The sequence below is a fragment of the Carassius auratus genome, chromosome 30 (genome assembly GCF_003368295.1).
Source record: "Carassius auratus strain Wakin chromosome 30, ASM336829v1, whole genome shotgun sequence".
NCBI classification, from domain to species: Eukaryota; Metazoa; Chordata; class Actinopteri; order Cypriniformes; family Cyprinidae; genus Carassius; species Carassius auratus.
The window spans coordinates 7,032,594-7,060,226 of record NC_039272.1 but is presented as its reverse complement, the minus strand read 5'-3'; the positions used below and the strand labels follow the sequence as shown (position 1 = coordinate 7,060,226).

Below are 27,633 nucleotides of genomic sequence, written 5' to 3'. Positions count from 1 at the left end.
AAGTAATTTTTTCAAAAGAAATTCCTAAATTTTTCAGAAAGTACACATTGAATTGATTATGGTTATATTTCATATAAATTCTGTTGTTTGAAAAAAAATATAAAACAAATAATAATAATAATAATAATTAAACAAATTATATTTAAATATTACAGGTTTCCAACATTTATAATAATATTGGACACCAGATCATCATATAAGACAGATTTTTGAAGGAATAAATTACATTTGAAAATACTTCAAAAAGTAAAATTCATTTTAATTTGTAGTAATATATGATAAAATACTATTTGTAATAATATATAATAACATGACCATGTCACTTACCACCCTGAATGGGCACATAGGTGACCCGGTAGCTGTCTACATGGGTACGGGGCAAAGTCCAGTGAACAGTGGCTGATGTATCAGTCACATCAGAAAAGCGTATCTCCTTGGGTGTTCCCAGACCTTGGTAAGAATGACACAGAGAAGAAACGAATATAAAAATATACTGTTAAAAATGTGTTCTAGCATTTGACAAACAGGAGTTAAAAACCTTTCCCCAGAAATGAGTTATTTCAGACTGTAAAAGAAACAAAAATACAGCTGGTGTCAAGGAACAAATAGATGCATCAAAGTAAACATTCAGGACATGAGGATGACCAACTGTGTGACTACAGAGAAAGGACAAACAAACAAAGGCCCTGGCCTTAAAGCTATTTCTCAGCGCTGAATCTCGAGTGACAGATGCAAGAAGATTAACTTGCCCCAGTACAGAGGCACAATAGTGTGACAAGCAAACATCAGACACAAGTGGAAAGTGAAGTTCAGTAACATAAAGGAAGACTGCCTGAAACAAGCACACAATCAGGACAAATACACAAAATAGTTACAGGTACTGCTTTGTAAATGAAACCCTCAATCACATAACAGATAGAGACGGAGAAAATAAAACTGGTGAGAGAAGACTTGGATGCAACCGTTGTTGTTAATGAGAGACTCTTGAGCTACTCTGCGGACACAATAAGGAAAAGGAAAATGAGTGATGTTGTTATATTGTTAAACATGGCAAAGAAGGTAATGGATGAATGGAAAAGACTTCATGTTTAATAGTATTAGTTTTGAACAAACATGCTAGCTAGCTCACAGAAACATAAAATCATTGAAATGAAGAAAAAAAAAAGTGTTAGTGGTTCTTCCACGAGCTACTCTTAAAAATCCAAATACCTGTTCGTGCTACAGACAAAAGGGGCTTGAATTTCCGTCCCAAAATGATTCCAAAGAGCTCGATGTCATACTCCGTATCTTCTTTGAGACCTGTCACCGCTTCTGTTCGCTTGTCTCCAGACACACTGAACTGGAGAGGTTGACCCAGGCCGTTAGAATCCCCGACTTTGATAGTGAATGTATCAAAGATGCCGTCGGGTGCAGTCCATGTCAGTTTAAAGCTGTGCGGGGTGTTGTCTGAGACCGAGAGATGCTCCACTTCAGGTTCAGCTTCTGGTTGACAAAACAATAAAGTTGTTCTTCCTCTGTAAACTCTGTGGAATGTACTTAGAAGAGGTTAAATGGCCAAGAACTGCGAATGTGATTCCCTAAACCAGTTTTACTTTATTTGTGGTGTTTGCTTAGGTTATATAAATTTGAGCAGGGGAAGACACTGCTGTATGAGAGACAATTAAGCGATTATGTTTCTCATGCATGAAAAAATATATATTTTTAAATCAATTTTTTAGTCATCTATCAGTTGTTCCTATATCTGTGGCAGGTGATGCTGAAATCAGTGAGCCAGTAAATTTAATTTACATATTTGGATTCGAATATGGAATGAGATCTGTTGGTTAGTAGAAAAAAAAAATTGACATTGATGAATTTTCCACTATTATATTAGGTTCCACCATCATAATTGTATCGTCATATAATAGCAGTCATGCAGGGTTCAAGACAGAGCTTTTCTGGGACAATGACATATCCATAATAATCATATTGACAGTTGGGCTCATTCTGGAAATGCATTTTTGTCTCGTTTTTAGCTGATCTTGCAAGAAGGCCAATGACAATGAAAGATATGAATTCTGAGAGGGATGTCTCTTGAGAAGCAATCGTTGTGGTAAGGATATGTAAAACTGAAAACCTAAAGCCTCAGGGATGTCTTGACCACATGAGCAATGCATTTTATTTTCAACAATAGTCTTGTATGTGCCAGAATGTGGTTAAGTCTTAATATGCTGTGGTTTGCTTTTCATCTTCATGTACCAAGAACCAGTTACTGCGTTACATATTCGTTTTATTTTTTTCTTTGGAAGTATAGGAAGTATTAAAGAGAATTAAGATCATATTGAATGATAATATACTGACTTACTTTGATATTGTTCATTTTTATTTCTGCTAAGTCTGTTTTTTTTAATGCTTATGTTTAACAATCCAGCAGCCAGACTTGAAATGTATTAATAATTATATAATAAATATATTATATATAGTAAATATATAATAAATGTAGTTTATTAACATTTTAAATACAATAAATAAATAGTTTTTATAAATTTGGGATTAATCTGATTATTAAAAAAAAAACTAGATACTGGATATACATAGAATGCAACCAACAAACTATAGAAACTGAATGGAAATTCAATAGTAATACCCGATAGTGAGATTTAAAAAATATTCAAAATACAATGTAGTATTGTTCCAAAATGACAATGCCTAAATAGAGCATTGGGGGGAAAAAGACCCTTGACCAGACTAAACCTCTTCTTCCTCTAAAGCTTTGGATGATGTGAAACAGAAAAGACATTTGTTGAATGTGGAAAAGTGTTGGAAATGAAAACCAGCGAGGACAAATCCTGTGGAGCTGTCCCTCTTCATTAGCACTGTTCACTTGTTTAAGAGTGTCAGCAGTGTTTGAGGCATTTCAAGAGTACTAACATGTGCTCTCCAAGGATCACTTTCATCTGACTGCCTTCTAAGTCTCTCTGGTTTGACAAAGAGGCATCTGTTTGTGGAGGTGGAAAAGGCGCCAGCTAACCTACAGAAACAAGGTCTGGAAGCAGTAATTCTACAGCAGGCAGCTTAAACCTCTGAGGGGGATATCTGTGTTGACACAGCTAAATGTTGCAGCAGGGATAAGTAAACCAACCAGAGAAAGAAAACTACCAAAGTTTCTGTAAACATTATAAACACTTTTCTGCTTTTAAAAGCTTGTGTTACTCAGGCCAGAGCGAGGCAAGAGTTCATGGGTCATGTGACATGAATAGAGCGGAGGTTAACAGAAATCCAATCAGTTCTCCTTCTCTTCTGCCTATTTGCATGCAGACTTGAGGAACTGCTACAACTGCGGCCCCTGCAGCCACTGGCTGATAAACGCCAAGAAAATGTGTGAAAGTGAGGCATAAGAATGAGAAGTAGCGCAGGGTCAGAAAACTGGGTGTGCATACTGAAAAGATCCTTCACAAGAAGCGACAAAAACCCCTCAGGATCACTTCCATGGCAGTACAGTCACCCGCTCTATTCGCTGACTTTCTGAGGAGGGGCAAAATGTTGGTTTATAAATGTGTTTGCTACAATACAACTTGGTAGATTATAAATGCCACAAACGAAATTATTTAAATTGACTCACTGACAATGTGAGTTGAATGCCGCAGTCAATTAGAATGAAAAAGGCATCATTAGTCTAACTATGTTTTGCCTGTTAAACACGAATGTACCAGCGATGACAGGCAGAGGTCATTTCCTGCACCTGGAGGCTGTGCTGGTGATTATGCAGATGTAGACCTGTGGGGAGGCATTATGATGCAGTGCAGGTGTGCTCTGAATGTCAGTTTTACTTCAACATAAAATTCAGCAGATGACAGAATGTGTTGCTGACTTGAAAGCGGCTTGATATGCACACTTGAAAGATTATCTGTGTCTGAAATCATGTACTGTCAGTATTTACTTCAATTGATTACTAACTCACTTGTCAGGCATTAATGAAGTTCTCTTTGTTTTCCAAGTATGCATGTGTTGAAGTATTAATTAAATTCAGACATATTATCCAACCATGTTGTTAACGTCATGTGAATCATGACATCAGATGAATACAATATGATGCCAAGTGGATCATACGTTTATGAAAACTGACATAGTACATTAGACGTATTGCTTTTCATATAGTATATATAGAAAAAGACTTATTCAGGCACTGGGATTTATTTTGGATGCAGTCATGTTGGATGACGCTCCTTTACACTACTATTTAAAATTTTGAGATTGTAATTTTTTATTTTTTTATTTTGTAAACTCTCTTAACACCATAGCTGTAATAATTACTGAAAAATAGTAATTTTAATCAATGCATCAAAGCACATTTGATTAATGCATCCATTTTGAATAATAGTATTAATTAATTGAGAATTCTTCTGAAATCAACATTATTGGATGTGGCTGCAATATACTCATTATTTTGTTGAAAATGCCCAAATATTCACTTTACCTTCTATATTAATAGTGGAAAATACAAGAAATACTCGTTGGAAACTAGTTTCAGTACAATATGATAGTAGATGAAGAAATTAATACACTATGAAGACTACAAAAACTGGTTAAAATAATAAAAATGTGTTAGTTTTAATACACCATGTGATTTGATGAATTGCATATTAGAAGAGAAAAGAAGTTAGTTGGTTTTGCTGCTTGAGACACAGCATTGATCCAAAGAAAACTGGAAAAGAAGACCGAGCTGGTCCAGGATTGCACAAGAATTGATACCTGTGATGGCTTCAGCAAAGACAGGATCTAAGAGCTCTCCCTTGTACAGCCCATACAGTGTGACCCTGTAGAAAGTACTAGGGGAGAGGTCAGTGACAGCCAGGCTGAACTCCTGACTGGATAAAGTGTGGTTCTGACCATCAGATAAGCCATCTGGGTCAGATACTTCAACCAGAAAGCTCTCAACCTCTCCTCTGTCCAGCTCCCAGGACATACTGAAGCTGTCCCAGGACACATCAGAGATGGTGATGTTGCCCACCTGAGGCTTCTCTTCATCTGGATGACAAACAAATTAGAAGATAATTAATTTTGCAAGAAAAGGTACAAACAGGAGAATAACATGGGTAATGGTGACCGAACAGGTTTTGCTGATTTCTGAATGCTTTCTCTCTTTGAGATGATGGTTGTTTTAATTGAGTCTAATTAATTGAAGTCCAAACAAAAAGACCAGAACACATGATTCAAAACAATGCAAAGCATTTGAAAAATTAGAGGGAAAAATCCATGTTATGAGCAAGAATAAATCTTTTAATATGTTTTAAATTCATCCCCATCTGTTCCAACAGAACAGAACAGAACATCTGCCCATGAGTGAAAAAAAAACTAACAAAAAAACTTCAACTACAAAAAGTTGTAGTGACAAACAAACTAATTTGCAGTCTTTTCTCATGCAACCTATTAACAACCAAGCAGCAGCTTGCTGAGACAGCTTTGGTATTAATGGCCCTGAGAAAAGCCATTAATTTTTGAAGGTCCTGCCTAGCCTGCCTGAGCAGAGGTATGCTGAACACTTCAAATATGGGAGGCAGCCATGCAGAGCAGTGCATTGCAACCTATAATTGAACATCATTGTGCATTGTCAGCATTCACAGGCAAAGAGGGGGCAGACAGCTAAGAGATGCACGGTGGGCTAACCATTATCCTGTCTATACACATTCAAGAGGGCAGAAATGTGGCGTGCAAATAGGGTGAGAGACAATGGGGATGAAGTGAATGACCTTCCCAGGCATAAGGGCTGATTGTCGCTTTTGAAATCAGGAGATGAAACAATACAAATCTGTCAAACAGCAAAACAACTCATTGATCATCTTGCGCCATTCATGGGAACTGAAATTTAGGAAAACTGATTCATTTTGCACACTTATCCAATAGAGTTCCCAAAATTGAAAGTGGCCCATGTATGTCTGAGGAATGGCCTTCACTACATGCAGATGGGGATAGAATAAAAGAACGGCTTTAGCGTTGTGAGGTCCTCAGGCCACAGACACCTTAAGGGTGTTTGGATAAAGCCTTTGTTGTATGCATGCACAAGCCATGAAGTTGTGGTCACATTAATCAATGCTTGTGAATTTTCACAGGCAAGTTTTAGTCATTTTAATTGGTATCCATGTGGGAATTTTTTGTGAGGTTGAATGATTTCCCCAAAACGATTTTACAATTGGTCCAATGGAGTTTTTGGGGTTTGAAAGTGACTTCTGTGCAAGCTTTGCTTCATAAATAGCTATACTATTGACAAAATACCTTTTTGCCTACAAAATTTTCCAGAAAATTCACATATGTGACCATACCTTAACATAACATAACAAAACTTTGTGCATGCATGTGACTGATGGTCATCGGGTCCCAATGTACCAAGCTGAAACTCTCATAATCATGCAGGAGAAACATTCAGTGAACAGAAAAAAACCCAGACCTAAAGGCCTCCCTGCCCCCCCACCTTCCCATTTCCATCGGGTCTGAGGGAAGTGTATGCCCATGCTTGTGTGCCGTGTCTAAGGCCGATAATGGCTGCTGAAATAAATGCATTGGGATTATAGTGCTGGTGATTTCAGAGACAACATTTTAACAGGCGGCTCAGCATGTGTCCTATTTATCAGTCCGCCCCACAGTTCATTGTGGTCAAATCACGCAAATTCAAAAGGGGAGTGGGCTCACTCTGACGATTATCACATGAATGAGCTTTCTGTGCGTGTGTGTGTGTGTGTGTGTGTTTGGGATCTTGAGAAACACTATATCTGTTGTCTTGCCTTGGCAACCAAAGCAAACAACTGATGTTATATTCTGTAGCCCCTTGGTATTAGTTAATGACTATTCTGCTATAAAATCAAGAACATTTTGGTAAAACAAAAATCTGGAAGTTAAATGGCATTCTGTCCGCAGAGATTTGGGCTTCCTTTAAAAAGAAAAATAAACCCACATGCCATAAATGAGGGCACAGAATAGGCATATTAAGCTTCAGTTTCCACTACGTGGTGGCATTTTGAGATCTTTATGGACGTTTTCTCATAATAAGGAGCTACAAAATGTTTAATTCAAGTTTATAGAACAAGGACTGCAGTATCTTCAAACTCCAAAAGAAATATTGGCACTTAAGGGAGGAAAACAGTCAAGATAATAAATTCCAGAGTCGCCTTCAGATCCTCAGTGGCCTGCTGAACAAATATATATTTATGGGTTGAAAAAGAATATTCAAATCATATTTTTTGAAAGATTATTTTATGATCCAAACCAATATTGGTTTTGTCACTCTAGAGGTAAGAGAAACGGTGAAGATGCATTCTTTATACTGTATCAAAATGAAAATATAAGGATGCATACTAACCTGTGGATGCTGACAGAGTGGCTGGCGCACTCATCTTTCTTCCTCTCTTGGCAGATAGACTGATGGTGTACAGCATTCCAGGATTCAGGTCAGTCAGGGTGTAGGTATTGACAGTAAGAGGTACCTCCAATTCAGTTTCTGTGCCATCCGCAGATGTAAAGACTAGCACATAGTTGTCGATTTTGGCGACCGGCCTACTCCAAACCAGTACCAATGTGGTCTCTGTGGTTTCACTTACTTCAAGGTCTTTGGGAGAGTCAATATCTAAGAGGACAGGTACGTAGCATTAAAGGATTATTTTTTTTCCTTAACTATTCCTTTCAGAATTAACATTACATAACTACAATTGGGTTTATGAAGACAATAGAACTCACATGCACTTTTAACTATGCTAATAATAAGAGAGGTAAAACAACTCTAATATACGGGTGAGTTACTGACCATCTGGTTAAGTCTTACCAGTCACAGCATTGGTTGTAGCAGGCATACTCTCACGCTCTTCTTTGATTGACGTCACACCCATTCCATACTCTGTCCCGGGCCTAAGGCCTAAGAAAGAGGCCAGTCAATTCAGTCCTCTCAAATCATTAGACAAAACGAAACCATTAATCTCTCACATTAGTTGATTTTGGAGCCTCTGTGGTAGGCAATTGTTCTCGTTCTTGCCACAGTGCGGTTTCGATTTCATCTGCACGCCATATCAATCGAATGCCTTTCATTGGCTGCATCAAAGAGCTTCTCCACAGGCCAGAAACAATATTTACCATCATACAAGAGATTCTCAGATCCCCACAGCCCCAATTCATAAGAGCCCTTAGCCCAAATCCCACACTTTACCCCTCTTAATGCCTGTATTGGCTCCTGCAGAGGTCACTGTGCAGGAGTCCTCCAGCATGAAATTACGCCTAATGCAGAGGAAGCTCATTATCAATAAAATCACAGGCGTGACGGCAATTACAGATAATAACTGTGTGAAAGAGACAACTAGTGAGATATGTGTGTGTGAGAGAGAGACTCTGCGTTATTAGCCGAACAGATCGTCCGCCTTATTTACAGGGAACAGGCCTCCCAAGGACAAAGGAGCAAACCAGACAAAGAATCTATTATCCATTTTGAATATATTTTTCTCCCAGCCATGATAATCCCTGCTTGCGGTAACACATGGCTGTAGAGAATAAGAATTAGTGCAGGAGATTGCCTCAAAGCACAAGTGTATAATAGAAGTGCTGCTGCGACAAAGAAAGCCTCCGCTTTCCCTTTTTGACTGGGATTTTCACTTTGAAGCACCAGTGTTACTTCATTTAAGGCATGAATAAGGCATTACCAACAAAAGGGATAGCATCTCATTCGCTTTTAGTCATGTAAACACTTCACATTACTAAAAAAGGTGCTCATTTCGAAATAAAATGCTGATAAGTATAGTACGAAAAAAGCCACTTTGAACCTTAAAAATGCAGGAAAATTTGAAAATGACTTCACATTTCAGCACCTGGGAACTACATTCATAATTTCAAGAGGGTACAAATGGCTTGGATGTGCAGATGGACTGAAACTGCAGCATGGCCTACTTTTATTCCAGTTTTTAAACACGTTTTTTGATCTGTATGATCTGTTTGTAATTGATGTGGTTTGTAATCTCTGGAGATGAATTATTGTGTAATTCGAATTGGCCTCTCACCAGTGATTTTAGCCTGAGTGGTATCTTGCGGGCCGCTGGGGAAGACCAGTTCTCCGTGCTCCCCTCCAGAAAGTGGGCCGTATTTGACGCGGTAATTGAGGACATCAGATATGCTGTTTTTCCACTCCAGAGTTATGCTCTCATCTGTCTGTTCAACTGCCTTGAGGTTGCTGGGGGCATCAAGGTCTGAAACACGCCAACATGTGGATGAAAGAAAATACTTCCTGTAGACGTACGTGTTATCCTCCAGGGCAAGACAAAGAAAATTGCTTCAAAATGCAGGTCTAAGTACAACACAATTATCAGTGGACCTGCTGAAGCAGACTGGATTTTCACTTTAAGTCCTAAAATTATTTCTAAAGACACTGTACCTGTTGTGAAGGTCTCCGAGACCGGAAAGCTGGTCAACTCTCCCCTGCGGGCCATGAGAGAGACCTCATACTCGGTGTCAGGGTTCAGCTCAGCCAGATGGTACTGGGTATCCATGGAGGAAAGCTCGATTTTTTTCCTGTCTATATCTGTGATTGGACCATAGGACACAGAGATCCCATCCACCTGAGCTACAGGCTGAAACCAGGTTATAAGGGCTGTACTGTCTGTCACATCACGCACATCCACCTGACTGGGAGCATCAATCACTGTGGATGAGAGAAGAGGTTTGAGACAGCTGGGGAAAAAAGCAACACAATGGGAACATTTGTGCAAGCAGATGAGTTAAAAACAGCTGCTATTCGGTTTTGATGTCAAGAACCTCAAAAAAACCCCCCAAAAAACAATGATCGCTCTCCTAAAATAAAATGGTGGCTATATATATATTTTTTTAAAAGACACATTTATGCTATGTATTTTTCCTATTGTCACATCATTATTAAAACAAGCATTGCAAATATTATAAATAAAACAGTTCTAATTCAATCAAGAAATATCATAGAAAATTTGGTAAATGTTAATTTTTGTACCCCTGAAATAGAATCACAACACTTGAAGACTCAAGAAAAAAAAAAAAAAAAACACTATTGCCATTATATGCATGCATTCATGTATTCATATCAGTGCATTTGACAATAAGACCAAAAAATAGTATCTGCACACCTGCTTCTCCAAGACTGAAAAGAGTACAAGTAAAATAGCTAGGTCCTTATTTTCATGCTTAAATCCGTTTGTTAGATTAGGAACTGTACTCAAGTGAGCATAACATAATATAGAGGAACTGCATGCAGCTTAGAGCAGATTTGTGCATGTGAGATGCTCCAATGCGCTAGTTATCTCACGGGAGGACAGCCTCTCATGTTGCTGAGTGGTGCCTCCCACACACAGAGTGAGAGAGAGAACTCACTTTGAGCAATTAGTCCCCCTTTAATGCAAATCCTATGTGGCACAAGTCGAAGAAATGGAGTAGATGGAGTGTTAGAGGAATGCTGGGAGAATTTTTTTAGACATTTGTAAGACAGCAAAAACAGCCTGTCATGAAGGAAAACTCTGGTTACTTGCACTGACAGCATAAGAAGCCAGTGTTATAAAGGCACATCTCTATCCAAAATAATCTTAAGGCTATTACATTCTAAAAGAAGGAAGTGATAAAAGTGAATGGATTTTTGGGAAATGTCACAACGGCAAAAGATTTTTCTGCAAACCAAAAGCTATTTCTGAAGTATAAAATCTGAGGGTAAACACTTATCCTACAATCAGATAATATATAGTTGAGAGGATGATGAGCTAGAAATGCTCTGTTCTGTAGTTGTCACTCAGAATATGTGGCATGATACAAAAATGATAGTAATATTCAGAGGTGGGTAGTAACGAGTTACATTTACTTCGTTACATTTACTTGAGTAATTTTTCGGGGTAACGAATACTTTTCGGAGTATATTTAAAGATGGGTACTTTATACTCTTACTTGAGTACATTTTTTGGGAAAAATCTGTACTTTTACTTCGTTACTGTGGGCGACGCCCCTCTCGTTACTTTATCTTAATGCAATAAATGCTTCAGTTTATTCCAAACGCGCCGTCTACTTTTCTCTGGACAATGAGCGATGCCCATTCGCGAATGATTCATTCTTTTGAGTCAACTCTGTTCAAAGGCTTGATCAAACCAGTCGGCAAACGAGTGAATTGGTTCATGAATCAGTTTGATTGAGTCGTTCAGTTCCATGCTGCACGCGCTGAGCTCTGAAGCGGTTCACTCAGAGTTGTAACGTTTAAGAATACCAGCAGCGTTGAAAACGTGGCTATGGAACTGCACTGAATTGAAAGCTAATCTGCAAAGGCTATTATTTGCTTGCGGTGGAGATCCTTATTAGATGAACGCGTGTGCTGTCTACTGTTTAACAGGTAATAACTTGGGCTACATTCGATTACAGTACACGATACCACTGTGACATTAGTTTGTTGTACGTGTGTGGCTTATAACAGGTTGAACGCAGCTTCCAAAAGACAAAGAATAGCCGATTAAGATTTTATTAATTTTAATACAATCACACCAGTGCGAGTAGGTTCAGCAAGTCATATCATCAGCTGCTAAATTTAGATCTGTGATCGCTTGCTGGCGCTGAGCCAGAGACAGACGCGTTTTTACAGCGCTGCGCATTAACCAATCACACACGGTTCTGTTGAGCTTTTGAATGCAATGGCCAATCAGAGGCGTTCCGATGAGTCATTGCTGAAATGCCGGTGCTTCCTTCACTCGCTCACTTACTGAATACCTCTTTCTGCCGAATTCTCTCGTCAGAAACAACAAAGTGCAGATGTGTGTACGAATCTATAATTAAGATATTGATTTCACAGTGTTAACAGTTTCAGTGATTTTAATGGTAGTTTCTGAGAGTGAATGAAATCTAGACTGTCAGTGAAAATTATGTTTAATGTAAATGTTATTTGCTCTCTTTCTGAACAATGAAAGATTAGTAGCAATATTTATATCACATTAACTTTCAATGTTAAATTCACATTTAAAATAAAGTCAGTCGTATTAAAAATATGTTATGGCATGATACCTATATTTGTTACTTAAACAGACAGGGTTTAATAATAAATTACATAAATTGGATTAAAGGCTGATGAAATATATACATTTATACACACACACATACATTACTTACATTTTTTGTCTATATATCTATATAAAAAAAGGCTCCGTATATGTGACCCAAAGTAACTAGTAACTAACTACTTGAGTAGATTTTTTATCCGATACTCTTTTACTCTTACTCAAGTAACTATTCAAGACTAGTACTTTTACTTTTACTTGAGTAAATATTTCTAGAATTACTTTTACTTTTACTTGAGTAAAGTTTTTGGGTACTCTACCCACCTCTGGTAATATTTAGAATGTCACTTTAGGTGCATACTGATATAGGAAGGTGATGGACCCATATGAACAATATATCCCAGAAAACTATCAAATTATCAAATAAACATACTGTATATTATTCAATATTAATTAACATTGTGAAATATTATTAAAAAGGTGTATTTTCAGAATTCATTTCCCCAATCTGATCATTTATCTGTCAGAAATCTTTGTGATCCGAAACTTTAGAATAGTATTTTTGCTGGTCTGGTGTAGAAAAGCACATGAGCGCAAGAGTTCAAGTGTTAAAGTTTTGCAAAATAAGGTCCTGAGAAACGAACTCTTACATATTCAGTTATTCTAACTCAAAATAATAATTTGAAATGCTCAGCAACTCACTGCACTGCAAATAACTAGCAATTAACATAAACCGCTGACTGCTCTATCTAATTTCAGGTAAGACATCCTGTCTCTTTTAAAAAACAAAAGAAAGTCCTGAAAATTAGCAGACTGGACATGATTAATTGCTTTCGACAGCTGCTTACTTGTGACAACGTTCTTGCTGGCTGGTGGTCCACGAGTGTTGTTCTTTACCACCTCAAGCTTGACTTCATACTCTTGTCCAGGTCCAAGACCAGACTGCTCAAAGGTGGTCTCAGGAGCGGTGAGAGAGTTCAAAATCTCTCCATCCTCTTCTTTCTGCCATTCAAAAATATATATATGTTTTTTTTTTGGTTAACTGAATCGGTGAATATATTATATCTAATAACAGATCGCTGGTCAAAGGTTCTGCTGGTTAATAAAAGAGCACCACAAAGCATCAAAAAAGCAAATTCAGGAAAACAAAGTCATGCTCCCATGAACTACGGGGTAATGAGAGGGTGTCCTGAGAGTAAACACTTTGATTCTACTTGGATGAGTGTTTTAATTCACAGTGAGAATTATTTTGGCATGGACATCCCTAAACTTGATGCGTGAATGAGACTGCCAAGCTGTGAATTGAAAGAAGGATGTAGGGGAGGTTTGCATGTTCTAATGGTGGTGTTTTTTGGAGTTTGCATAAGCCCTTGAGAAAGAAAATAAAGCATTACAAAGACAATAAGAGTTCTGTGGCACATGGTCACGCATGCTGTTGCCAGGAGCTTCTTAGAGGGTTTTGTCTTGCAAAACCGCAGACTTCTCGACAGTAGCTTTTTGCTTAGTGGCACCACTCAGCTATTTTCCACTGGGCGCCTTTTGAGCTTCTCATTTTAAACTATTACTTGCAAACAGAATGGTCCTTTTATAATACATATTTGAGGAGAAAATATGAGGGCAACGATACTCTTTTGGACCATAGCCACCTTAGAGAATTACGGAGGATGCCAGGACACTCACTGTGTTTCTGAAGATGAGGTTCCAGCCATCAAACGGGATGTTCAAGGGGTCCCATTCAACCTCCACTGAGGACTCTCTAACCGATTTGAATTTCAGACCCTCAGGTTCAGGAAGATCTAATTGTGGGTTATAAATCAGTTTTGCAAAATATACTCAGGACAAAATAACTAATAATTTTCCTAAGCATGATGATGGGTGACTTACGTGTGGCTATTCTGGCACTGACAGGGACGCTCATCTTGCTGTTCAGGACAGCAAAGACACTGATTAGGTACTCTATGCCAGGCTCGAGATCACTAATAGTGGCTGTCTTCTTTTCACCGGAAACTCTCATTTCCATCTCTAAACCGCCTGGAGTCGTAGGCACATAGGTGATAAGATACTCCGTCACAAGCATCTCATTGACCCAGGCAACGTCCACTGTTTCTGGATCGACCTCAGTCACAGTCAGGTCTCTGGGTGGGGAGACTGTGGATTGAAACATGTCAAATTATTACCATCATTTTAGAAGAACCTCTGAATTAAAAAGGAACAGGAAAATGTTAAGATAAATACTTTATTCAATGCCAGCCGAATGTGCAGAGACAACTAAATAAACCATTCATAGATTGATTTCCTAAAACAATGTGGCTCTATGATGTTATCACATTTCCTGCCATAGCAAAACTCAGCCAATAACATGATTTTAGGGAGGGACTATTGCTTAATCTGACCAATGACAGATGGGGAGGAGTAGTCTGGGAAACCCTTTTGGTTGACGCATAACTAATTTTGTAATTTATTTTGATGTCATTACTGGTGTTATCTTAGGGATATCACAACTATTAATATTCTTTTCCATTGAGAAATGATAAAAGCCAAAAGAGTGCAAGTATAACCTACACATATGAGGTGTTACATATTCCAATGTAAAATATAGTGACTTACTTTCAGAGCAGTCGTCGCCAGTGAAGCCTAAATCACATATGCACATTCCATTCAGACATTGGCCTTGATCATTGCAGTTTGCTGGGCAGGTGAGAACAGAGCAGTCTTCACCGGTGTAGCCCTCGGAGCAGACACACTTTCCATCTTCACAGTAGCCACGGTCCAGACAGTTGTTGGGGCACGTCTTTGTACCACAGTCCTCCCCAGTGAACCCGCTGTTACACACACATTGGCCATTTACACAAAGTCCTCTGTTATGGCAGTCATTGGGGCAAGTCAATTCGCTGCAATCATGGCCTGTAAAACCAACATGACAAACACACTTGCCGTCCACACACTGTCCACGCTCATGACAATCATTGGGACAGGTTTTGATGCTGCAGTCTTCTCCAGCAAAACCATCATCGCAAACGCACTTGCCATCCACACACTGTCCACGCTCATGGCAGTCATTGGGACATGTTTTGATGCTGCAATCTTCACCAGCAAAACCATCATGGCAAATGCACTTGCCATCCACGCACTTTCCGCGCTCATGGCAGTCATTGGGACATGTTTTGATGCTGCAATCTTCACCAGCAAAACCATCATGGCAAATGCATTTGCCGTCCACACATTGCCCATGTCCATGGCAGTCATGGGGACAGGTCTTGATGCCACAGTGTTCTCCAGCAAAGCCATCATGGCAAATGCATTTGCCATCCACACACTCTCCATGTCCATGGCAGTCATGGGGACAGGTCTTGATGCCACAGTGTTCTCCAGCAAAGCCCTTGTGGCAAATGCATTTGCCGTCCACACACTCTCCGTGTCCATGGCAGTCATGGGGACAGGTCTTGACGCCACAGTGTTCTCCAGCAAAGCCATTGTGGCAAATGCATTTGCCGTCCACACACTCTCCGTGTCCATGGCAGTCATGGGGACAGGTCTTGATACCACAGTGTTCTCCAGCAAAGCCATTGTGGCAAATGCATTTGCCGTCCACACACTCTCCGTGTCCATGGCAGTCATGGGGACAGGTCTTGATGCCACAGTGTTCTCCAGCAAAGCCATTGTGGCAAATGCATTTGCCGTCCACACACTCTCCGTGTCCATGGCAGTCATGGGGACAGGTCTTGATGCCACAGTGTTCTCCAGCAAAGCCATTATGGCAAATGCATTTCCCGTCCACACACTCTCCGTGTCCATGGCAGTCATGGGGACAGGTCTTGATGTTGCAGTCTTCTCCGGTAAAGCCAACTTTGCAAATGCACTTCCCATTGACGCATCGGCCGCGATCGTGACAGTTATTGGGGCAAGAAAGCTCAGAGCAGTCGTCACCTTCATATCCATCATCACAAATACACTCACCGTTGATGCACTGTCCCCTGTCATTGCAGTTTTCAGGGCAGGAAAGAATGCTGCAGTCCTCACCCTCGAACCCAGGATCACATATGCACTTCCCATTGAAGCAGTGCCCTCTCTGATTGCAGTCATTGAGGCAGGTTAGCCTGGAGCAGTCATCTCCGCTGTAGCCAATGTTGCAGACGCACTGTCCATTCACGCACCTGCCACGGTGATTGCAATTTTTGGGGCAGGTAAGCTCCCCACAGTCCTCCCCAGTAAAGCCCTCTTCACAATAACAGGTTCCATTGTCACAGCGGCCACGGTCGTAGCAGTCTTTGGGACAGATGAGCTCAGAGCAGTCAAAGCCTGTCCAAGGCTCGTCACATACACATTCGTCATCCACACAGCGCCCCCTGCCGAGGCAGTTGTTTAGGCAGTTGGTAAAACTGCAGTCCTCACCGATGAAGCCCTCAGCACAGATGCAAGCCCCATCGATGCATTCTCCATTCTCACCACAGTCCACAGGGCACAGCTCGGTGCTGCAGTCCTCACCGCCGAAGCCCTCGAAGCAGATGCACTTGCCATCTTCACAGCGGCCTTGATCCTGGCAAAAGTTAGGGCATTCTGGCTCAGAGCAGTTGACTCCCTTCCAACCAGGCTCACACACACAGCTGCAGGACTCAGTGCTGTAGTTTCCACGGCCACTGCAGTAGGGTTTGGTTGTGACTTCACCTGCTAAAGAGGTTTTTAGTCATTTTTGGCTGAGAAACACTTTCATGCCGGTTTAGACAGGAATGGGACTTAATTTAACAATTCCTTAATGGTTTCAATTTCTTTTAGTACGTTTAAAGTATAAATACTGAAAAGCAAACATTTTCTTGTCAATTTCAATAATTTTTTCAAGATGTTGGTAAATGCAATCCCATAACTGCCATTTGATATGAACATCGCTAGAAATACTACACAAACAAAACATGTGGTAACAATTTAGATTTGTACAATACTACAGACAAAACACATAATGTGTATGTAATGTAAATGTAAATGCAAATGTAAATGTAAATGTGTGTTTTTAACTACATTGTCATATAAACAGTCTATAAAAAATATGTAATGAGTCATTTGGGAGGATGCAATAACTCCCAATTGGTGATGGCTGATATTTAACTTAATATTTTTTGAACCAAGGAAAGATTGTGGCAGGTTTTAGTTAATTCTTAGTAATATTTTAGTGACATCTTGTCCTAACCACAATCAGGCTTGATTATGCAAGCACAAATGAGATACTAAAAGCCAGTTGGCTTGGATCGTTACATCTGACAATGACTGGTGATTATATGTCTACATATATATGCAGAATGGTCTAATTTTATTTAGCCTGATCCTTTCTGTTTTTATTCTGCCACATTTTGGATGAAAGCAAATAGCTTTGTCATTTCATTTTGATTGGCCAATTTAGAATTGAGCAGAGCCTTTTATGCTTTCAGCCTCTTCTAACCTTCATGTAGTGATTGAACACTTGTCTACTACATGTAAAAATAAAAATAAAAAAATTTCCACTGTATGTATCTGTGTGTTATGCGATAAAAATAAAACTGAAAGGGATAGTTCCAAAGATATGTATTTTGTCATCATTCACTTACCCTCACTTCCACTTTTGTTCCAAAATGTGTTACTTTCTTTTTTTTGTAGAACATAAAATAAGGTATTTAGAAAAATTTCTATTTTAAAATTGTTTATTTTATTGTTTATTTTTTGTCCATGCTACACTGGAAGTTAAAGGCCCAAATGTTTGGTTAACTATATTTTTTTAAAATACCTTCTTGTGTTTTTCAGAAGAATGAAATGTATGCAGGTTTGGAACAACATGAGGTTAAGTAAAGAATGTCCATTTTGGGTTTAGAGATTCCATTTCCACAACTTAGCATTGTTTTGTTTATTTAAAAAAAATTGTAATAAGCCTCAGCCTCCTAATGGCTTACTGAAGTATTTATGGAATATTTGGCATTACCTGTAACCTGAGCACCACAGCAGCCTGTTCCACTGGTGCACTGCTCTCTTAGACTGGACACCTCTGCCTCCAGCATTTCCAGCCTGTTCAGAAGATCCTTCAGGTCAGGCATGTGGTTATCACAACCGCAAGCTTTCTTAGGAATGTTAATCCTATGCGTGAAAACAATCTGATTCTCTCCGTCCATGGTGTGTTCTATGTGTTGGTCAGACTGCACATTGGCCGGTTTTGGCTTCACTGGTGTTGTTCCAGGTGAATCCAAGTCCACGGAGCACAGGGACCCAGAGGGAACATTGATGTTGTATACATGATTGAAAACCACAGGCTGATCAGGACTTGGGAGGGTCAAGTTCTCAGTGGTCGGTGACAGTGATTCTCTTCTGTGTCTAATTACTCTTTTTACCAGACCAGCACTAGAGAGATGAACTAACATGGCTACTGCCATACAGGCCAGTAACAGGCCTGGCATCCCCATGATGATTTGCTCTTTGACTCTTCTTACTGGGATTGTTCAAACTGTTTTAAGATACTGGAGATGTGGGTTTGATCCTGTAAAATTGAATTAGAACAGTCACTCAGATTGCTTTTACACATTTCATTCTAATGCACGTCCAGTGTGCATCCAGTGTCAAATTGCATTTGCAATTGCATAAAAACATTTACAGATTATTCTAATGCTTCAGCAATATTTCTTGAGAGCAATTAAAAACAACAGACAAAATGAATGAATTAAATAAATCATTATATCATACAACAATAAAAATGAAATAATATGGAAATAAGTAATTTATATGAATTTAAACAAATCTAAGGTATGTAGTGTATGTATCATAGACTTTGCATAGCAAATCATGCTAACAGACATAAGAAAAAGGAAAATGAAATGTTTTAATCCTCGACTCGTGTTTCCTTTCCAGCCAGAATGAATTATATTCAACTAAAGCAAACCATATCACACTAGGGAGTATTCATATTCAGAATAAAATTTACAAAAAAATAACAAGAACACAATTAAGCATACATGTCAGTCAGCAACACTGCAGGATAGACAGACACTAAGTGAAACTCAGGTTATGGTTGCCTTGGCTTCCACAAGGATCAGCTCTGGCCAATGAAAGCAAGGCAAACTTCAGCTCAGGAGCGAGGGCTCCAGCAGTGTTTCCTATGACAGGCTGCCATGACACACAGCAGGCAACACCTGAATCTGATGAGCGTACTCTCCTCTCAGACGCTCTGCCCACAGCCCATGCTGACAGATTAATACTCGTGCAGAGGAGACCATCTGCAGCGCTTCCGCTAGCGTGGGTGTTCGGAGTTCACGCTTCTCATAAAAGTTAGCATTCTTTGACCATTCTCCAGACAGCAGCAGAGTTATGCATTAAAACACAACACTTTCCTCATTAAAAGAAGTTAGAAGTATAGTTTTTGCAGGGCTCGGGAGGCTTGTCACCTCACTATATGCAATGGTCTGTTACAAATTTAATTAAAATAAAATGCCTGTAATACCTTTTCAAGCATGTTACTGTGCTGCATTATGGGGTGTAACAGGGAAATTGAAGATGTCTGTGTTTAAAGAGTCCTGACGCGCATGTCATGTGGTCACATACTTGGCAACTACAGGATTGTAGATTTAGTTTTCCATATAGCTGTTTTCCTGAATGTAATGAAAACCAAATGGGACCCATTTAAGATGGAAATAATCACCTTCTCAAAGTGCTGACACACTGATTTTCAATCCCATAAAACACCCAATATTTATTTCAAATTAAGTGCATTTTTCAGCATGCACCTTGCCTAGCCATTCAAACACATTTAACCCCTTAAAATGTATTATTTTCATTTGATTTTTACAAAAAAAATTTTTTAAATATATATTTTACAGTACTGAATTTGACATAGAAAAGATATCACTCAAAATGTACAATTCTTCATTCGTTTAGAAAATATTTTTAACAGTGTGGTAAAAGAATAAAGAATAAAGAATGTCATACAGGTTTGGAAAGATGTGAGGGCATCTAAATGATTACAGAATTTATTTATTTATAAATTTTGGGGGTGAATTATCCCTTTAAGGCAAACCCTCCACAGTCCTTCAGTAACAAAAGAGTAAAACAAAGTGGTTACACGGATCATAATTTTGTCACGGCTGCAGGGGGCTGACCCAAAGCCACAGCTTGCAAGGTCAATAGCAGGTAATATCTTTTCAGGATCTGTTTAGTAAGTGGAGAGCTCGCTTTGACATGTGATTAGCAGGACTGACAGATGAGCTCCAGCGAGAGGGATCCCACGCTGCTGCCGCCCATCCGTGATTAGACAGACAGGGATGAGCGCTTCTGTGATGGAGCGCTTAAGGGGGGCTCGATTATGGGAGACTCCTGATCTGGACCCTCGGGGGCAAAGGGGACCTACTCCGCTTCTAGTTCCTCACATCTAAACCCTAGGATTAAATCAGCAAAATAGGCAGAAAATTGCTTTGAGTCGCTTTGCGGTTTTAGTTCTGGATGGGTAGCTGGCTTTTTCACTTTGAAACCTGGCTTGTCGCCACAAAAATCGAAGAAAGAAAATGACTTTGAAAGACCAAGCTGGTCTTTGTATGAGCATTTGCCCATAACCCCTGGCGAAGGTGGACTGTAAATGAATGAAAAATGAAATATGAAATATAATGAGGACAGCTTGGCTTCATGGCAGCAGTGATGGATATGCTTGCAAATGAAAGAATTAGCAGTTATTAACATTAGATTGAAAAATACTTCTCCATTTTTTATTTTTTTTTGCATTTTGAACAGGAAAAATAGACAAAGCCAGTCTCTTTTATTAGAGCTCCATCAATACAGTGCTGAGCTCAGAGCAGTATGCTAATGCTGCTGCTTACTGGCACTTTCAGATAAAACCAGACACAAAGTGACTGCTGCTTTCTCATGCCAGGTCTAGTTTTTATACATTGTTACTTTCTCAGACTCTGGCTGGGCCAGTTGGCTTCCGTGTGTCCAGTGTGAGAGGAATTTCAATGGGGGGTGAACCTGCTGGCACACATATTTATTGCCAGTGATCTAAATTGGTCCAGCGTTGTGCTAAGGGCTGAATGCTGACTAGAGTGTTTGAAAGGCAGAATACCTCACACAGAGACCTGATGAATACTTTCGTAAGTCATAAATTATAGTGACAGTTCAAACGATTCCTCCACCACACCATTGTGCAACAAAACAAATTAGCTTACTTGCGATTTGTTAAATTAGAAGTTTGCAGCTCCTCACATAATTGAGCAATTAGCAAGTAAGTGGTTTGGGACCGTGGCATAATTAGCTGTGATCTGATGCATACTACATAGACATAAAACATAAAAGGAATATGCCAAAAACCAGATCACCAAGTACAAAGCATATTATTATTGTAAAGTGGATGGAAATTAGTAATAGATTTTATTGAGATGACAACTGTTGATGTGGAAGAATCTGTTAATGTGTTTGAAATGAAAATAAAATAAAATAAAATGTAGGCTCTTCTTCCTGGATTTAGAGGACTGGTGAGGTGGCAAATTGTCTGTTAAATAGTCGGTTATGCAAAAAAATGCTTGCATTAACAGTTCATCGTTTAGTTTCGTATTCAATGATTAGAGATGACATTCATTCACAGTCTGTTAAACATAGGGGAATCACAACTCTTCCATAGTTTATATGAAATCATCAAGCAGACTCAGTTTTGTAGGTCACCCATGACAGAAAGCACTTGCCTTCATTGGGATGCAGTCTTAATATGGGTCACCCACAGTAGTGAATGAACTGGTATTGTCTAGACTCTATTCGCCTTAATAGATGACATAAAATGCCCTTACAGTTTGTTTAATACTGGGAAGGAGTCAATGATGAAAAAAATATTTATCCCAGAGGTATGCCTTACACACTGTATCGTTCCTTCACAGGTGCATGTCAAACTTAATTAAAAATCAATATGATGAAATTGAGTCTTAATCCACTCCACAAGTAAACCTGCAGTAAACCTGCTGAAAGGTGTCTGATCTGTGGTGAAGACCCCAGAAATGCTGATAAGTCCTTATTAAAAACATTACAAATATGAGTATGCTGTCATTGAGAAGTGGATGCTTATCGATGGCATGGTTTTCCAAGGTCATAATCAGACTGAAACCAGCACCATGAAGCAGCTCATAATCATCCAACACAGAGATGGATTTCCAGACCAGCTCAATGGTGCGCGCTCTCAGATCGATGGCAAGGCATATAGCCACTATTATTGTTTCATAAATGGATTTGTAAGTCATCGCATTCCTGAGCAATGCTCATTTAGGAGGAGCGGCTCAGTTGAGCATTAGACCTTCCATTTTATTCTGTTCTTTCTTTCTATAGTTCTGCAGTTCTTCTTCTTTCTTACTGATATTTTTCATCTGTCTGACATCCTGTTACTTTTAAGCTGTGAGGTGAATGCAGAATGTGCATTGTGACTGTCCACTGGCCTCAAATGAGCTGATGATTGTATGATCTATGCCTCGCTACTCTATTTTCCTTGGCTTGCCTGTGCTTCAAAAGGAAGTCAGTCATGGCTTGCACTGGGTTCACTGAGCAGATTCAAACAAATGAATATGTCTGGTCGATCATAAACACGCAGACGTGCTGTCTCACCACTGCATGTGGAATGTGAGTTTAAAGGTCTCTCAAATGCCACATAAAGTGATCTCTCACCCAACGCATTCTCTTGGCATTTCTCCCATCGGTGGATTGACAGCAAGGTGTGAAACCAGAACCTAAGAACACACGCCAATGTGTATTATATTTCAAGCTATGCCATTCTCATAATAATTAGACAAAGTAATTATTAATCTTGCATCTGATTTCATTGCCAGAGTTTAAAGGTATTTCTTCTTCAATTAAATTTTAAACCGATACCGGCATACTGAAATGTTCTGTTTTTATTACTGATCATTCTATTCCTGTGGGCTATTTTTTATCTATATAGTATAGGCATAAGATTACTGTACATGCAGACTGATAAGTGAAAGGCAATGCAGGTTGTTTTCACAATGAAAATGCAGGGTTTCATTACAGTCGAGCTCCATTTACAGAGCTCTAATGATGCTGGGAGATTTTATTGCACCGATAGGATGTGTGTGTGTGTGTGTGTGTGTGTGTGTGTGTGTGTGTGTGTGTGTGTGTGTGTGTGAGTGATAAGCCAGTCTGGTGTATCGGCAGAGATAGAGGTGTTTGCACTGCTCTGAATGGACTTGTGGTTTGCTGACATTGCTGCACTTTCACCAAAGAGGCATTTAAAGCGGACAGGACGACATTGCCAAAGGTGAACTCCATCATGCTGATTAAGAAGAAATGGAAAGTTTAGGACAGTCAACATCTGAGACCAGAGACATTAGAGAAGTCTGCTGGGAATGAAGCTGAATAATTCCTGACTTCAGCTTCCATGTGTGCTTTCTCTTAATAGTCCAGATGGAAGGAATGAAGGAGGAACATTTGTTACTTGCTGTCTCATTTTACATTTTCAGCACTGGTGACCCCGTGTTTATTAGCTTAACCTCTGTTACAGCCAGAAAAGCAGCCTCATATGTTCAGACCTTAAAAGCACAAACTCCTGCTATTTCTGACTCCCGTTTGTCGCAACAAAGTTCAAAGACTATTTTTGCAGCATGTATGCAGACAGCACCTCACATATTGGTCTTAGAAAGATACATTTGTTTTGCAATTTTTTGTTTTCTAAAGGATATATTGTGGTCTGGCAGGAACTGCAAAGAATAAAAGACCGTATTTTAATCCAGAAGTCAATTTGCTGCAGAGTAAAAAGACTTATTTGAACATGGAGGGCATTTTTTTCTTGGGCTCAACGTGATCACTTCCCAAAATGGAAACTTATTGATCATTATTTCCTATTCTAGAAAAAGAATAAAAGCTTTTGTTTGTGTGTAACAGGAAATTGCTTTTTCTCCAACAACAAGAAATTTAGTTTTTCATCTTGCTGACTTAGGAAGATAAGCCATGATCAAATGTGATTTAGCAAGGCTGTTTTCAGAAAAAAGACCTATAAATTGCATGCTGCCAGATCCAGTTACTTACACTACATACCTATAGTAATTAGCTTCATCTTAGTAAGATCTTCTAGGACTGAGCAACAAGCTCTTTCAACTTAATGACCCTATTGAACACTTTTCCTTCTTTCTGGAAAGAAAAATCTGTTTTCCCACACTGAAGTTAAAGTTTATTGACCGGGAGATTAAAACATCTATTTTAACTTCTAATTGGAGGCAGAAATGTCATCAATTCAGATACTCTGATTCTCTTTTACAACATCCCAAACTCTTCTGCTAACTTAAAACTTTCCTTATCTCGGGTTTGTAGTGATGAATGCATTCTAGAATGCAGGGTCACTGACAACTAAGCAGAGTTCCTCTCTTCTGAGGAACACGTGTTCTCATCTCTTGGCTGCCGCCGATAGGGACACTGTCTGTGCTTTGAGCTCATGGTTTCCTAGCCATGTTACATTAGCATCAGACAGCCATTAAAACCATCTGGGGCTGTGACACTTTAACACACTGAAGTCTACTGAAGAAATCTTTGTTCACCGATGCCGACAAATCATTCTGAATGCCTCTGTGGCTAATTTTGAGTGTGGAAGAAAAGAATCGTTCTTTACAGAGAATTTTTCAAAAGAGACAGACTGACAGACAGAATAGATGACGCAATAGAATGAAAAAACTTTTTTAAAAGTTAAACTTGACAAAAGAACCATAAAACATTGAGTAACTTTGTTTATTTTATTTATCTTTATTTGTAACTTAATTTTAATGATCTTCAATTAGTTGCTTTCCTTGGCAAAATATTTAATTTGTATATTGTATACATATGTAATAGTCAATTTGTGACTGATTAATCAGCATTTCATGTAATTAATTAAATTAAAATATCTAATTGATAGACAGACCTATAATAGAGAAACAAATTGATACAAAGATGGAAAATAGACAGACAGACTGACAGACAGACAACTAGAGGAGAACACAGAGGGTCCAATAGCCGCTCCAAGTGCAATGCCAGGCCAGGAGCAGAGCAGACAGCTGTTCAAACAAAGGCTAGTTTCCCACTAAGCTTTGTCCTGAGTGGCACTGTCAATGAATACACTGCACATAGCATCATAAAACATTTAAACACTCCGTCTAGGCAACAACCATGTGTAGTTGGCACTTCTTATGTCTTTCGAGATAATGATGACATAGAGCGCCGAGGAGATTTGAACAACCAAGGAGGCACTGACATCACACAACAAAACAGATCAAATATTAGGGCTATTATGAAATAGGAATGTTCAATGTGTAAGAAAACTTAACCAAGAGTCCTTTATGCAGTCATGAGTTTTGCCCCTCAATGCAAACGACTAAGTTTCCTTCATTGCCTGAAGAACCTCCCTCCCATTTAGGACCCTTGGATCCAGGGGGTCTCTGTCATTGACCCCCACCTTGTTCACTATATGCACTCATAAGGCGTCTGTCTCAGCCCCTGCATTTCCCAGCCCTCCCCCTACCGCCACACACACATCTTCTCATCACCTCAGACTCTCCATTCTCCTAAACGGATACAACCCATCAGTAAGGACAGCGCACTGATCCGAGAACCGTTCATCCCCCCTCCCCACCGCGGATGAGGCGAGAGAAAAGAACTGGCAGCTGACAGCAGCAGACTAAAGAGAGAAGCGCTAACACAAACCGGCTGCTGCTCTCCCTGACTGGAGAGAGGACAGAGTTCCTGGAAAGAGATAACACCGTCTGCCAGGTAACGAACACCGACTGACCCACAGCTGCAGACAAGCCAGCCATGTGTAGAGTTACGCCAGACTATCAGTGATCAGAGCACACGCTACTGTATTCCCCCCTCAAGTGGAGCTGGAATAATTGCTGAGCTTAAAACAAATGTGGACCACTTCCCCTATAAACCATAATGAGCAGCCTAAAGCAAGCCAATGAATCAGCCTTAGAAGTCCCTAGCTAACAATTACACTTTCAGAAAACATGTGCAAAACTGTACCTTTAGGGGTATAATAGCTTGTCAATGGGGCAGTACCTTTAAAGGTGCATCGTTGTGCCCATTTTCCCCTAAAGATGCAAAAATACTCTAAGGTTCTAATATGCACCTTTTAGGGGTAGATAAGGAGCAAAGTTGTCCTTTTAAGGGTACTGCCTCAGTGACAAACTGTTACACACCCCAAAATTTTTTTTTGCATAGTGTACAATTTGACTCTTGTTATACAACAGTATTACAAAGTGGCACAGCTTCCTTTAAACCATAATACAGATTTAGCATTTAATAAAACTCATAAAGAGCACAGAGTCATTTAACATGCAAATCTGTCACACTAACAGGTAGATGGAAGTGACTTGAAGCATCACAGCTTACCTTAGTGAGACCAATCCTCCTCTACAGGCTCAGAGATGTGTCTCCGTCTAGGGAACTGCGATGTGTTGCCAAACGAAAGGTTAAAAACATCAGGAACTCTTGAAGTGCTATTTAATTTTCTTTAGACAGATGACAGTCCTGTCATTCCCCCCGTCTCTTAGCGCTCAGTGAGAGTGCTCCATCCAGCCAGTGTATGTCTGCTGATGCTGAGAGAGGGAATGAGAGGAAGAGAGAGAGAGGGAGGGAGAAGTCCCTTTCTTTTAAACAGTAGACACTTTGCGGTCAGACCCCACTCCCACCTACCACTCTCTTATATACACCCCCCTCCCCTTTCTCCCTCTGACTGGAAGCTGAGGAGCTGAAACGGGATGCCTCAAGGCTGAGTCGCAAACTCATGCACACACACACGCACACACACTGAGAAGAGAGGAGGAGAAAGAGAAAAAGAGAGAGACCATTTACTATAAACTGGAGCACCCAATGACTGGATGAAAGGGATATATCCCAAGCTGCATTAACATACATTTCAGATTAGAATTAACAGGGAGGATAAAGGAGGAAGGACCTTGTGTGTTTGATGACGAGCATGACACGGCGGATGATGGGATTATGTACGGTGATCAGCATAATCAACCTTTAATCCCCCAAATCCAACCTCGCCTTGAGAAAAAAATAAAAAGTTGTTTTAGTCAAGGTTGCTTCGCCCTTTTTTAAACCTTAAACACCTCTCCTAAGTGGAACCATCTCTGTGCCGCAACCTCCGGCTTTTCGTGCTCCCCTGCGCTTCTGTAAATACTCTTCCCTTTCAGAGTGTCAGGTTATTCACCTTTCCATCTGCACTACCCACAATCACCTCCCCCCACATGCACTGCAGGTAGAAGAACATCCAACCAAGCCGGCTGCAATTACCGGACTATATGGCACCCCGCGTTTTGTGCAAACAGCAGCTTTTCTTGAAATAAGCATGGAACAAAGTGCCAGCAGATCGAATTTTCCACTCCAGGCTTCCTCGTTTCAAATGAGAAACATATTTCATTAGCAATGAGATGATGTCTCTCGTCATGTCAAAAACTGACCTTTAGTCCTCTTGGGGGGCAACACGGAGGCACCCGTGGAGATGGGGCACTCAAACCCCCAGAGAGGAATCAAGAACGTTTTTTTTTTCTGGTGAGAGAAAATCAACCCCCATCAGCCTGTGCTCAATAAGTCATGAATCTATGATGATATGCCCGATCGACATGGGATTTTAATCTAGGTCTCATTTCAGAGAGAGAATCACTACATTTCA

General features: G+C 39.7%; 1 protein-coding gene across 2 annotated transcripts in view; it reads right to left on the bottom strand.

Moving 5' to 3' along the window:
* LOC113049037 (tenascin) overlaps positions 1–26,628 on the bottom strand; it is a 31,606-nt gene extending 4,978 nt beyond the window's left edge. Inside the window, exons 1-13 of one of the 2 annotated variants that reach the window (XM_026211051.1) lie at positions 26,346–26,628; positions 17,944–18,492; positions 14,607–16,667; positions 13,884–14,147; positions 13,680–13,795; positions 12,848–13,001; positions 9,383–9,649; positions 9,012–9,197; positions 7,793–7,882; positions 7,334–7,597; positions 4,732–5,007; positions 1,210–1,482; positions 328–450 (exon numbers count right to left, since the gene is read on the bottom strand). In XM_026211051.1, the coding sequence (XP_026066836.1) occupies positions 328–450; positions 1,210–1,482; positions 4,732–5,007; positions 7,334–7,597; positions 7,793–7,882; positions 9,012–9,197; positions 9,383–9,649; positions 12,848–13,001; positions 13,680–13,795; positions 13,884–14,147; positions 14,607–16,667; positions 17,944–18,418 (4,549 nt within the window). In that variant the 5' untranslated portion in view covers positions 18,419–18,492; positions 26,346–26,628. The remainder of the gene's footprint in view (positions 1–327; positions 451–1,209; positions 1,483–4,731; positions 5,008–7,333; positions 7,598–7,792; positions 7,883–9,011; positions 9,198–9,382; positions 9,650–12,847; positions 13,002–13,679; positions 13,796–13,883; positions 14,148–14,606; positions 16,668–17,943; positions 18,493–26,345) is intronic. The other variant, XM_026211052.1, reaches the window with a different exon arrangement.
* Positions 26,629–27,633: the final 1,005 nt, after the last annotated feature.